This window comes from Arvicola amphibius, chromosome 13 (assembly GCF_903992535.2).
Source record: "Arvicola amphibius chromosome 13, mArvAmp1.2, whole genome shotgun sequence".
Lineage (NCBI taxonomy): Eukaryota > Metazoa > Chordata > Mammalia > Rodentia > Cricetidae > Arvicola > Arvicola amphibius.
The window spans coordinates 1,135,298-1,148,733 of NC_052059.1; the positions used below are offsets into that span (position 1 = coordinate 1,135,298).

The 13,436-nt window shown below is 40.0% G+C and overlaps 1 protein-coding gene across 2 annotated transcripts in view; it reads left to right on the top strand.

The window, feature by feature from the left end:
- The window catches only part of Nalcn (sodium leak channel, non-selective), a 240,345-nt gene that overhangs the window by 146,864 nt on the left and 80,045 nt on the right, over positions 1 to 13,436 (top strand). For both annotated transcript variants that reach the window (XM_038310269.1, XM_038310270.1), the window contains 2 exons: positions 11,178 to 11,314; positions 12,615 to 12,762. In XM_038310269.1, the coding sequence (XP_038166197.1) occupies positions 11,178 to 11,314; positions 12,615 to 12,762 (285 nt within the window). The remainder of the gene's footprint in view (positions 1 to 11,177; positions 11,315 to 12,614; positions 12,763 to 13,436) is intronic.

Here is a 13,436-nt window from a genome sequence, read left to right on the forward strand (position 1 = left end):
GAGAGACAGAGAGACACACAGAGAGAGAGACAGAGAGAGACAGACACACACACACACAGAGAGAAAGAGAGAGAGAGAATGAATAAATGTGGGTAAAAAATATGTTTGAAGAGTAGAGAATACCGCTAAAGGACCAGCCCTTCCAGTGCCAAAAGGTTGAATGCTTTGAGATTAAAATAAATAGACTAATACTGATTTATCCCCTAAGGATTGACCAGAGTTCGTGTTCATAGTTAGACCCAGTTTCAAAAACCCTGAAAGAATGAAAAAGCTTCAAGTCTATAACTAAATAAATGAATGGAAGAGATGGCCTTCTTTCTTATCAGAAGTATGGAGAAACAGAAATGACCAAATAAGAAACAGAAAATCACCAGGACGATGCTTCAGCTGTTGCTACAGGCAAGGCCTCTAATGATGCAAAAACTCTAAGGAGAAGCCATATTTGCATGGCCTAAATAAAACATCACTCAGACCCACTTTTAAATATTTACAGCAATCTTTGTAAGTGTCTACAAATTCTTTGCTGTCCCTACCTTCAAAGAGACAAATCTAAATGGTCCTATTCCAAGTGACAGCTGGAGTTAGTGACTGGTACTTAGCTAATGTAACCCTACAGTGAAGGAACCTGGCTGATAGCAGTTTACCCAGGTGATAGCAGTTTATACCATCTGTAGTAAGGCATGTTGGCCTCATAGTCTTCCAAGTATGGTGAAACAGGTGAACCATTTCCATAGTATTCTACCAAAAACTCTCTAAACATCAGCATTGTCATGAGAAAACATTGGACATCCTTAAATTAAGAGGTAATTAGAAAACTACCCAAGTGGTGATCTTCAAGAGCATCAACATCAATATAACAAGGAAAATTAGAGTCATTGATATAGCAGTGAGAAGGCATGGCCATATAAGAGAGGGCACTAGATGGAATTCTAGAACAAGAAAGAGGTTTTGTGCAAAAGCATGGCAATTCTAAATAATTCCTTCATTGTAATTAAAGGAACACAACTAAGGCTAACATCTGACTTTGGGAGGTGTTCCATGGTTACATAAGATGCTAGTTAAAGAAGATGGATCAAGGGCATACAGAAATTCGTTGTGCTTTTTTGCTATTGTTAAATAAGTTTAGGAATCATTTCAAAAAATATAGTGGACTTTCAAAAATAGGACAAGAATTTTCTATAGTAAATAATATGACATATCAAAGTCAAAATAATGTTACCTTGTTCAATGATAGTATACAAAGCTTATATTATAGTATAGAAGCTTTATATTGTACATAGGTCCTGTTTACTTTCATACATTTTTAGTCTTAAACAATGGGAACTCATACTTTATTGAGAGCCATTGCTTTAGATGATCTTATTTCTGAAAGAAAACTCAACTATTTGTCATTTTTCCTCTGACCTTTTGGAGGGATTGGAGGCACTGGTCAATCTGACTGATTTCCCTTTATAAGGAAGTCCAGGGAAGAATAGCAGAATGATGAGAAGTAGCACAAGGGCCACTTCAGCCTGTTAACGGTCATCATTGGTGCCTCATTCTCTGCTCACCTCATCACCATTATGTTCTTCTTCATGGACAGGCTGAAGTGAAGCCATGGGCTGCACTAAAAAGCTGCTATCTCAACAGGAGGAAGGCATGCATTATTACAAAGGTAGAGTGCAAAGCCCAGGACAGCAGAATGTATGTTAAGGCCACTGAGAAAGATGTACCTGATTCAGATACACTTCACAAGCTTGAATAAATGTCAGAAATGATTGATTTTGTTAGTAAAATAGAAAGGGGATTTGTAAATAAAGAGACTGGAAGGCTTGGAAAGGCAGAAACAGCAGTCTGTTATGTGGGTACATGGTTTTGAGGGATCAAAATATTTAGGGAAAGATCACGTTCAGAAATCGGGTTTGTGGGTGGCTCCGCAGAACTGATTTGATCCCCTTGGCCCTGTGCTCTCACCCACAGCATGATATGACAACGGCACCAACTGTGAATTCTACTCCTGGGAGTTAGTATAAAGATTAAGTAATATTACCACGCTAAGTGCTGAGGGCAAGATCCAGCCCACAGTTTACTGCCCAACCTTCAATTGCTCCTCTGAGAAATATTCCTGTAGGAGATTTTGGGAAGGAGATTTGAGACTTACATTAAGGAAGGAACAACTGCTGTAAGCAAGTGACATCCTATGAAGTCACATGGACAAAACTGAATGGGAGATACAGTTAACAAGGTTGAGACACAACAGGCACAGCATTGGAGGATACTTGAGGTCATAGTCCGATGACTGGCACTTCCTTGTCTAAATGTCAGTTCCAGAATTACTTTAAGGACCAGAGAAGCATAGTGCTGTTTCTTTTGATATGGGAGGTTCTGAAGGAGGGATTTAAAGGAAAGAAACTAAGACAGTAGCCAGTGGGATGTTTAGCGAGCTTCATGTGGGAGTCTCTGCTGAATAATCACGCGACCCCTGGAGTTAACAACAAGAAAGAGCCTGGAGGACCCTTCCTGAGAGTTATGGTGAGATCAGAATGCAGAGCAAAGCAGACGGCACTTGGGCATCTTCTCAAAGAAGTCAGCTCGAAACGGTTAGGAGAATCATAATGGAGACTCGATCAGGAAAAGGGCTTTTTTTAAATTTCCATCTTTAATTTCATGTTTATGATTAGGAATCTTGAAAAAGAAACATTCACATCAGCAAGGAGAAAGAAATGGGACAGAGACATAGAACAAGATAGAGATGGGGAGCACTATAAAGTCTCCTTTTCTTTTAATTTATTAGACTTTAAAAAACTACTAATCCAAATTCCCACTTCCTCCCTTCCTCCCATTCCCTCCACACACCCTCCCACCCCACCCCCATCTAATCCTAAGAGAGGGCAAGGCACATTGCTTTGTGGAAGGTCCAAGGCCCTCCCTACTATATCTAGGCTGAGCAACATATTCATCCAAAGAGAATAGGTTCCCAAAAAGCCAGTACATGCAGCAGAGATAAATCCTGGTGCCACAGCCAGTGGCCCCTCAGTCTGTCCCAGCCATGCAACTGTCAACCACATTCAGAGGGACTAGTTTGGTCCTATGCTTGTTCCTTCCCAGTCCAGCTGGAGTTGGTGAACTCCCATTAGCTAAGGTAGACTGTTTCAGTGGATGAACCCATCATGATCTTGACCTCTTTGCGCATATTCTCATTCCTTCCACTCCTCAACTGGACCTTGGGAGCTCAATCCAGTGCTCCAATGTGGGTCTCTGCCTCTGTTTCCATCAGTTGCTGGACAAAGGTTCTATGGTGATATTTAAGGTAATCATCAGTCTGACTACAGGGCAAGTCATGATTGGTCCCCCTCTCCTGTACTGCTTAGGGTCTTAGGCAGAGTCATCCTTGTGGTCTCCTGAGAATTACTCTAGAGCCAAGTTTCTGCTAACCCTATGATGGCTCCTTCAATCAAGATATCTCTTTCCTTGCTCTCATCTCTGTCCCTCCATCTTGACTATCCCATTCCCTCAAGTTCTCCTCAACCCTCCTTTTCTCCTTTCCTCTTCCCCGAAGGGAGGATAAAAGGTGAAGTCTCCTTTATACAGCCCCCTTTTGGATGAAATCACCTTCTTGTAAAGTCCACAACTACTTTGGCACAGTGATAGCTTTGGTTTGTATAACGCATTTTCCCTGAGTGATTCATATTACAAGCAATATGCTATCTCGATTTTATGTCTGGCATTTATATAAAAGAATGATGATCCTCATTTTTCATTTGAGAACACTGCTATCCAAAGTGCCTAAGAGTTTAAAAAACTGAGCTGGGGCTCAATTCCATATCCTCTTCTTCTACCACCCACTAAGAGATGCTGTTGCCTATGTGACCTAGTCTATATCTCTGCTGTTACTGCAGCTTCAATAAGCCCATGACCAAAACCAACTTGGAGTGGAAAGGGGTTATTTCATCTTATAGGCGACCATCAACCATTGAGGGAAGTCAAGGCAGGAAGCTAAAGCAAAAACCAGAGAGGAATGCTGCTTACTGGCTTACTTTCTCTGGCTGCTCAGCTAACTTTCTTATAACCTAAGCCTATAGTTCTGCACAGTGGGATGGGTATGGCCTCCTATACCAATTAGCATTTTGAAAATGTTCCCCACAGACATACCTACAGGCCAATAGTACAAAGGAACTCCTCAGTTAAGATTCCTTCTTCCAAGGTGTAAGCATGTCTGGATTTGTATCAAGTAGACAAAAACTATATTATATATTTTATATTAAAAATGAGATAGCAATTGAACAGATATTTTACACATAGAGTGTGTGTGTGTGTGTGTGTGTGTGTGTGTGTGTGTGTGATATACAGGTAAAGACTTTACCTTGGCTCTCCCCTCTTACTGGGATATTCATCTAGTAATATGAATTAAGCATCTAGATTATATGAAAGTCTAATGTAATTTCATCTGAAGTAGAGGAAAACTGCATTTTTATCATAACAAGCATGTTTCTATGACTCAGTTCCTAAATGAAAACAACCGTGTCTCAGTTGACTATCACAAGAGAGAAATGTAATGTGAAATGGAGGTTTGGAGATTTGTAAGAGAAAACATACAAAAGCAATCTTGACTTATCAGCAATTCTCTAACAGATAACTAGTTGCATAAATGGCTTTTTAGGAAATGATAATCTAAGAACAACTTATGCCATCAATTTAACAAAGCAGTATACTTTTTTAAAGTTCCTTTTTTCTCCTACTAACCAGTAAAAGCTGCTGGAAATATGTGATTGTTCAAAGCAACCTTCTGAAGGACATTTAAAGCTTATAAGATCTGACGATCAGTGTAAAAAGCATGAAAGTAAACATTCCAGAAATGTCATAAGGTGATATCAGTGCCACTGTCCTTACTAAGTGCTCTTCTGAGCTCTTAAATCAGCAAGTACAGAACCACACTTCAGTCCCTGAGGACCCAGCCCCTCCCAACATACAGCTCTCCTCCCCACTTCCTTGCCAGGCATGCCTTATGGATTCATGAGCAACCGATCAGAGACTCTGGGGAGGTAGAAAAGCAAATGATCACATTCAATTAATTAGTTTGCATTATGAAATTACTGTGAGCATTTTGGGGTTTCAGCTTTCATATACATGAGCTGCAGAGGTGGCTCAGCAGTTAGGAGCACTTGCTACTCTTGCAGGAGATACCCAAGTCAGCTCCCAGCACTTTCTTGGTTCATAATCACCTGTAAATCCAACTCCAAGGAATCTGATGCCACCTTCTGGTCTCTGAGGGTAACCACATATATATGTGCACACACACATAAAAAAGATCAACACTAATTTAAATATTTATCACATACAATTAATTAGTCTGTATTATAAAATTATTTTGAACATTCTTAGGTAACAGCTGCCATACAGAAATGTAGCTATAAACCAAGAAATGAGCCCTCCAATTTAATATGGATGGCTTGAATTCAAGCACCAAGGTAATAAAAACCCCAGTTCGACCTTGGGGGTATTGAATTTGTTAAAGATTTTGTAAAATGGAGGAAAATAGTAGAAAATATTTTAAGTGAACATTTGTGACATGTACAATGTTGCTGCCATGTGTATATGAAAACACTGCCCGTTGCCTGTGTAAAAATAAAAGCTCCTCCCTGTGGGTACTCCTTACTTCACTGAACAGGGAAAGCAAGGTCATCCTCACATTTTAAATCAAGCATTTATAACAACACCTATTATTAAAAGCCAACATGTTTGCTCTTTACCCCACCTAAACAATCTGTTTTAATCCAGAAGCCGTTTTGTTTGGGATATGAAATTTGTGTAAACAAATTAGAGAAGCCCCCTTGAAAAATGATGATGTGTAGTTCATAAAGATTCCTTATTCTGAATTGCTGTCAGATGTAGATGTAGAAAAGCCAGACACCATCACTAGGTAAAGATGCATGGAGAATCCAGCTGTAATTTAATCACATAACTAAAAGGAGGGACTCCTTCGTAAATACCGTGTGATCATTTTTCATATTCTGTACAGCTAACAGTTAATCTTTAGTTGTCTTAACTCACACATCTCTGTGAAACCCCCTCCCCTCATCGAGTGAGGATTTGATTTGAAAATGAGAATATTTTACAAGTCCGGGTTTTTTTTCTAAATTATTTTATTTTAGAAAACTCACCAAAAAATTACGATGAACATTAATGCACTGGCCAGTTCATCTATCTGTTGCAGCATTCTGGAAGAAGATGCAGTTGAATAGTATTTTAATCTCTTAGCAGAAGAAAGCACAGGCTGAAACAGGGAAGACGGAAGCAATGAGGCAGAACAGGGTATGTGTCATGCAGCACAATTATTCCCAGACTCTCTTGAGAGGACTGGGGAAGCAGAGAATCTCAGCCACCAACGAGTGCAATGATATCTCAGCTTAACAGACGCTGAGCTGTGGAAGAACACAAGCTTGGATGGATATATATTTTTTAAAAGCTCAAGGTTTGAAATTCTTTTCTTTCTCTGGTTGTAATTCTTCTTTTGCAAATGCAGTTATTTTTTTTTTTAAATTTGCCGTGCAAGCCTGTTACAGAACAATCATGGACACAGTCTGTGGGCTGCAGGCAGACGTCTTGCTTGGCTGGAGCCACTATCAGCTCCTTCAGGTGGGCCATTGTTTACCTTCAACAGGAAGAGGAAAGCCTCAGCATCCTCTGCCCTGTGTGCCTCAGCATCCTCTGCCCTGTGTCTTCCCCTCAAGACTTCAGATCTTGCAAATTTTATGCAATATTTACAATCATAATTGCTTTATTTTGGAAAACTTGCATTGGAGCAGAGATAGTTTATCAATCTTAAATTCATATCTAGTCTTTCTATTGATATTAGTCTTTTATATGCATCAAAGTATACTTGCTTTTAGAAAACGTGTGTGGAAGAGAGAGAATGAGAAGTTAGGATAAGAGGTAGACTATCATCTGGCCCAATGTTAACCGACTTTGTAAGAGGTTTCAGAGTACCATGAAATACTGTTATCAGAGCTGGTGACCTTGGTCTCCCTTGCCCCCAGCATGTTCCATCCCCAACTTAGCTCCACTTTCCATCTTGTTCCTTGTGTTCCTGTCTTAGTCAAGCTTCTGGCTTGGGGAAAGCAGAATGGTAAGGTTGTGATAACAATGAAATAGGAGTTATGTCATCTTGTTCAAATGTATCATTTGTTCACTTTTAAGCTTTTCACTGAACTGAAATAAACATAATACAAGGCCATTTGGTGTTGTTTTGCAAAAATAATGCACCCAAACTGAACAGATCAAGACAGCTGTACCCTGGAAACCACTGATCTTACACCTATCTGGCCCTTGTTTTTTTCTTACCCCAGGTTATAGACCTCACTGAAAATTAACAATATAGAATTATGTCTATTTGTTGATCTTGTCTTCCAATAAATCCTCTTTTGTTATGTCTGGCTTCCCACCCTCCATATTGCACTATAAAATTTAACTACCGTTTATATTAGGCTGTATCTTATGCATTTCAAATATTTAAATAGATCAAGGTTTGTTTTTCTGTTCTATTACTGGGCATTTGGATAGTTTACAGCCAAGACTCACAAATATCATTGTCACAGACATGAGGGCATGCCAGAACAGACCGATGGAGGTGTATAGGAAAAGAAGCTGCTCAGGGGACTTCTGGAAAGGGGCTGTTCCTGCTCATAGGAGGCAAAATTCACGGCACCTGTGCAAGCACCCAATCTCCTTGCTCTCGTCTCCTGAAAGGAAGATTTGCAAGACCACGGAGAATGTTCTGAGTCATTCACCAGAGCTTTGCTGTTGCTCTTTGTAGTTTTGTAGCTCCGTGACCAATTCCTATTGAGCCTTAATTTGTTTCCAACCATATTCTATTTTCACTCTCAGGGGGTGCTATGAATGGAAATTTAAAAGTGAAATCTAGCCCCTAAGGAACTTAAAGGCCCTTGGGAATATTAATATCCCTAATGCAAATTAGAATTCCACAAGATCCATTTTAAAAACATGGAAGCAAGATTTTTTTTAAATATTACAAGCCTACTGTATTGCTCACTGTGTCCTAGGGCATGAATAGCTATAATTTGACATTTCCCATCATGCCACTGACAAAAAATATGTCAGTCTAAACATGGTCTAGGCATTTATCAGCTTGTCAGTGGCAAACATCATAACCAGTTAAATGCCACAAGAGACTAACTTTATTCCATTCTGAAAACAGAGAGTTCCTACACACTACACCAGAACAGTTAAGCTGCCCAATTAACAAATAGATACCATCTGCATCTCTGTCTGGCCTACCAGGATATTTAGTTTGTTTGTTTGTTTCTAAATTATCTATGATGGTTCTCTCTGTCACTCACTCAGGGCCATTTAGTCAGTGACTGTTCTCTTAGCCAACTTCCTGTTAACCACTGAATGTGAGGAAAGAAACTCCACCAGCTTCCCAGCCTTCCAGGCCTCATACTCTTGGGGAAAGAGTGACCGTGGCTTATGTGACAAGAAACAGTTTGACCTGTATGATGGGCTTAAGTGTCTCCCAAAACCTACTGAGCTTCAGAATGAGACTTCACTTGGGAACTGGACCTTTGCAGAAGTAAACAATTAATCATTCTGGATGGGAGAGAGCAGCTGAATCTGATGTTTACATTCCTTATTAGAGAAACAGTTGGCAGATTCCGGGACAAGCCCTGGGAAGAAGACATGTGGCACTGGAAACTGAGGTAGAGGAATGAGCTACAAGCCTACAGAGAACCATAGAAGTTAGGAAGTAGTAAGGGGGAGCCTTCTCTGGAGCCCTCAGAGGAAGCAGGGCTCAGGGGAAGCCTTGGTTGGGAAATTAATTAATTGGAGGGGTTGGTAACTTCTAATTCATGGAGATACAAGTCTTTTTGATAACTGCTACAGCAGCCTAGGAAACTGCTAAAAACTGTGTGCTAGATTGAACCTGAAGAAACTGAAGATTTCTCACTGCTTTGACCCGTGTGAACAACATCAATGTGTGGCCCAGCCCTACCTGTTATGAGCTCCTAAGGGGAAGACTACGGTGGTTGGAGAAAGATTCTCTGAAGAACTACATGAAGAACTAAAATCCTGAAAACAAGTTCATGAAGTTCAAAAATGAAAGAGGGAAAGAGGGGCCTAGCAGAGGCCTGGCAGGAATGAGGCGCCATGCATTCTAGAGGTATAGGAGGGAAATAAGACTTTGAGTCTTATTTTATAAGGTTTTGATCATTTTTGTTTTAAAAAGTATAGGAGTAAAAACAGGAAGGTTTTAAGACAAAAATTGAGATTTCTGTAGCCATGGAATGGAGAAATAGATGAGGGACTAACTTGGGAGTAAAGAACCATGGTAGGGCTTTAAAAGCCCAGTCACGGAGATTCTGGTACGGACAGAAGGGGTGGACAGATGCAGAGGGTCTTAGGGAGATCTCAGACACTTCATTTTGGTTGGAAGTTCTGACCAACATAACCTTTGCCCTCTTTACTCATGCTAATATAATATACAATGCCGAGCCTGCAGGTTAGACCCTCCTGCTGACAAAAATGTCCATCAGAGCTGGGGAAATAATACCTTGACTAATTTTTCTTATTTCTCTCTTCACTCTTGTCCTGTGTTCCCAAGCACTCTGGTCATATCTCTTCCATGGTAACCATTATATTTTATGTATAATTGTTGATTTAACTCTTTGGGTTATGATATGGGCTGGGTGAGGGAAAGGGCAGACACCCTTTTATTTTCATAGCCCCAGTATTTTTCACGGGCTCATGGGATCTGTTCTGGAAGTGACAGCACAAGAATTTAAACAAATGAGTCAGAGAACGTAATTGAGCAAGCACCTCTCTGTGCCATCAGTCCTGTCAGCCTTTGGCATGCTATCACTGACTGCCTTGCTGTCTGGTCTGCCTTAATAAGCCAGCAGCTTTTTCTTTGTCTGTTGATCTAACTGACCACTGGCAAATTTTTCACAAGTTGTGTATCAGTGATCATTTAGAAACCAGCTACTTTTTCATAAGCCTTCATTCATGTACAGAGTCATTTTTTTCTGATTGCTCTCATGACATGGAGATGCCTGTGCTTTTTGTTTTGGGGCCCTGGGTGCTGTGACTTTACCATCTTCTTTATCATCATCATCATCAAAACTGTCGTGTTATATCTGTGTCCTCTGCCATACTGACAGAGAGCAAACAGCAGTAGCTCCCTCCCTGAACAAGATTGCCACCTAAGATCAAAAGCTACTCACCAAATCAAATATATGTCTGCATAACTAAGGTAATTCATGCATATTTTACATAGTGAAATAATCATATATAGCAAAAGATGAGAAAACTAGAAATGAGGACCCATGACCTTGCTATTCACTCCAGATCATATGGAAGCCAAGTCATCTATCACTGGAATTGAGGTCTAGTCTCTAAATGCAGCATTTCTGTTCCTTCTGACCAACTTACATCTCAGTGTCTGAGTGGGAGGTACCTTGCTCATCTCTTCTGTTTATCAAAGCTCCCTCGACTTCTAATGTTAACTTCCACAGTCCTGTTTAAAACTTTGTCATTTTAAAGAAACAAAGGACATTTCACATGGCGGGGGGACTTTTGATGTCCTCTTAGCCTATTTCAGAATTAATAGGACTGATATTACAGTTTGGAGAGGGATAGGAAACAGGGAAGATATTGAGAGATTACCTGCAATCCACGGAGTGGTTCTGCTAAGAGACAAAGAGAAGTGAAGAGAATTCAGAAGAAAAACTAGTATTTGAAAGAGGAGAGGAAACAATAAGAAAGCATGGGTTGAATTCTATCCAAAAATTTATTTGTAGCTCTACATTGGCTCTGTGTAAACTTTAGCTCACTTGCAAGTCCCTGCTACTTCTACCATGTCTGTGTATAAAATAAATTTGAATGTTTAATCATAAGTAAAAAAGCAAAAGATAATGTATAGGATGAAAGAAGATTTATCTTTGGGAGCACAATAACAAAACCTTATTCTGGATTTAAAAAAAAACTGGTTTAATTTGCTGTTAACTTTTATTCTTTCCCTGACACTTAGAACAATGCACCGGGGTGGTGAACATTGTGTAATGTGTTGATGGGCCTTTGCTTCCATCTACCGGCTGTATATGCAATTACACGTTATTCTCTGAAGGCTGAACCATTGTTTCAATGTGATTTTCTTCTCTCTCTCCTCCCTCTCCCCTTTCTAGTTAAAGCAAAGCGAAGCAAATGCGGACACGAAAGAAAAACTCCCTTTGCGCTTGAGAATCTTTGAAAAATTCCCAAACAGACCTCAAATGGTGAAAATCTCAAAACTTCCTTCAGATTTTACAGTTCCTAAGATCAGGTATCAAACTGTTTCTTTTGATCGCCCTCTACACAGCTCATCGTCGTAAATCTGCCTCAGCCCTTCTTAAAGACTGGCATGCACGCGGGTTTGCGGTTGTGGTTGATCTGTTGTCTCCCTCTCTCCTCCCTGCCTTTGTCATAGGAATCCTGAGTCCTGTGAGCAACCTCTTAAGAGGAGAGGCAGGTGAGGCACAAACTTTTGTCCCTGCCTCCCTCTAGGGACATCCCAGGTATAGACAGCATGGTCGTTGCTCAGAGGGTTCACTGAGGTCCAAGCACTTTGTCTTCATTTGGCACTCAATTATGAGGCGTGTCTGTGTGGCAGCAGGCTTCCTGTATATGGCAGTCTGGTCACAGTGTAATATGCCTCCTACAGGTTAAAAGAAGCATAGAATTTATACCTATTCTGATTCAGTCTGTACCAACTTTGCCTTCCTAATAAACAAATGCATACAGACGGTGCTTTGAGGTCCCCGCTTTTAATAATTAAAGGCTAGTCTTCTGATGGATAGTTCCAAAAGCTCCCATACAATTGGAATCATATAAACTTTTCTATTTATTTATCTTTAGATATCTTGGTGCGGGATTATGAAAGTATGAAGTGAGCTATAGTGCCAAACACTTTCAATTCAAATAGAAAAAGACCATCCGGTCACTTAATGACTAACATACGTTCTGAGCAATGGTTCTTTAGATGTTTTCACCATCCTGTCAACATCAGAAGATGCCGTTATTACGCCACTGGGTGTTACTCCATATTATGGGACCACCATTTGCATGCAGCCTATTGGTGACCAAAATGTCTCTATGTAGTACATGACATATTGGTATTTCTAATCTTTTGAAAGTTAATTGACTTTGCTTACTTGCATTGATGTCATTTAATTTTTCACCATGTTTTGGAGATCAGATGAAGTCTTTTCCTTTTGAGTCTTTCAATGGAAAATTATCTCTCAAGGACTTTATAATGAATAGAAGTTTGGAAAGATGAATTAATTCTTTCAAGTCTTAGGGGAAAGATAAAGTATCTCATTACCATACTAGGATTCAAAGCACACCATCAATTACTGGATACCCTTGCTTTTAAGATATTTCAGGGACATTATGCTTTTAAACAGGATTTTGCAAGGATTCAGGAAGCTTTCTCTAAGTTAAATATTTGATAATTAAATCTAACCACCTCCTTGGTATGACACATCTTGTTTTTTGTGATCTGAGCTGCTTCATGGTCTCTGTGAAATGCCGCCTCTGGCTCCATTTCCTGAATAATGCCTGATGTGTGTACTTCATTTACAAAGAGAAAGCTTCATGAAGCAGTTCATTGACCGCCAGCAACAGGACAGCTGCTGCCTCTTCAGAATCCTCCCTCCCACCTCCACCTCTTCCTCATCATGTGATAACCCCAAGCGGCCCGCGGTCGAAGACAACAAGTACATTGATCAAAAAGTAAGAACCACTGTCTCCATTACTAAACTTTTCTAAAACATGCTTTCAGGAAAAACATAGGACAACTTCTTAAGGTTCTGGATTCCTAGGTCTCAAAAGATTTAAGAAGAAAGTGGTTTATTTGCGAATAGTGAATGGATATTTGTGTATATGTGCATATGCATATATGTTGTTTGTGATGCAATGCATACTTCCATTATATTTTAAAATGGAATGCACTCTCTCATGCTCACGCTCTCCTGTCCACCCCCCAGAGCTCAGGGCATTGTGTCCTCTGGCTTGGTCATCTTGTCCTAGTCGAGGTTATGACAGTGACCATTGTCTTAGTAGTGTGTCTCTTCTTTTTTTAAAGAGTTTTCACCGTCTGTTTTCTCTTCATCATCTAGAGATCTCATTCCTTGTTCTCACAGAACCCAGGATTGTAGAAAAACTCTGATGCCAATATCTTCCTTTTCATTTATTTTTGTCAGAAATAATTAGATTTATGTCAGGCTGGGTGAATTTCATTATCACTGGAGAAGTCTTGGGATGTTATCTACATTCTTGGGATTCAGCAACTTAACCAGTATGCACTTTCTCTGTCTTTTCTCACCAGAATTGCCCAAACTGGGGAGGGGACTACTTGTAAAACAAGACACTTGCACAGGGATATTTTAACCTATGACTTGTTCAAG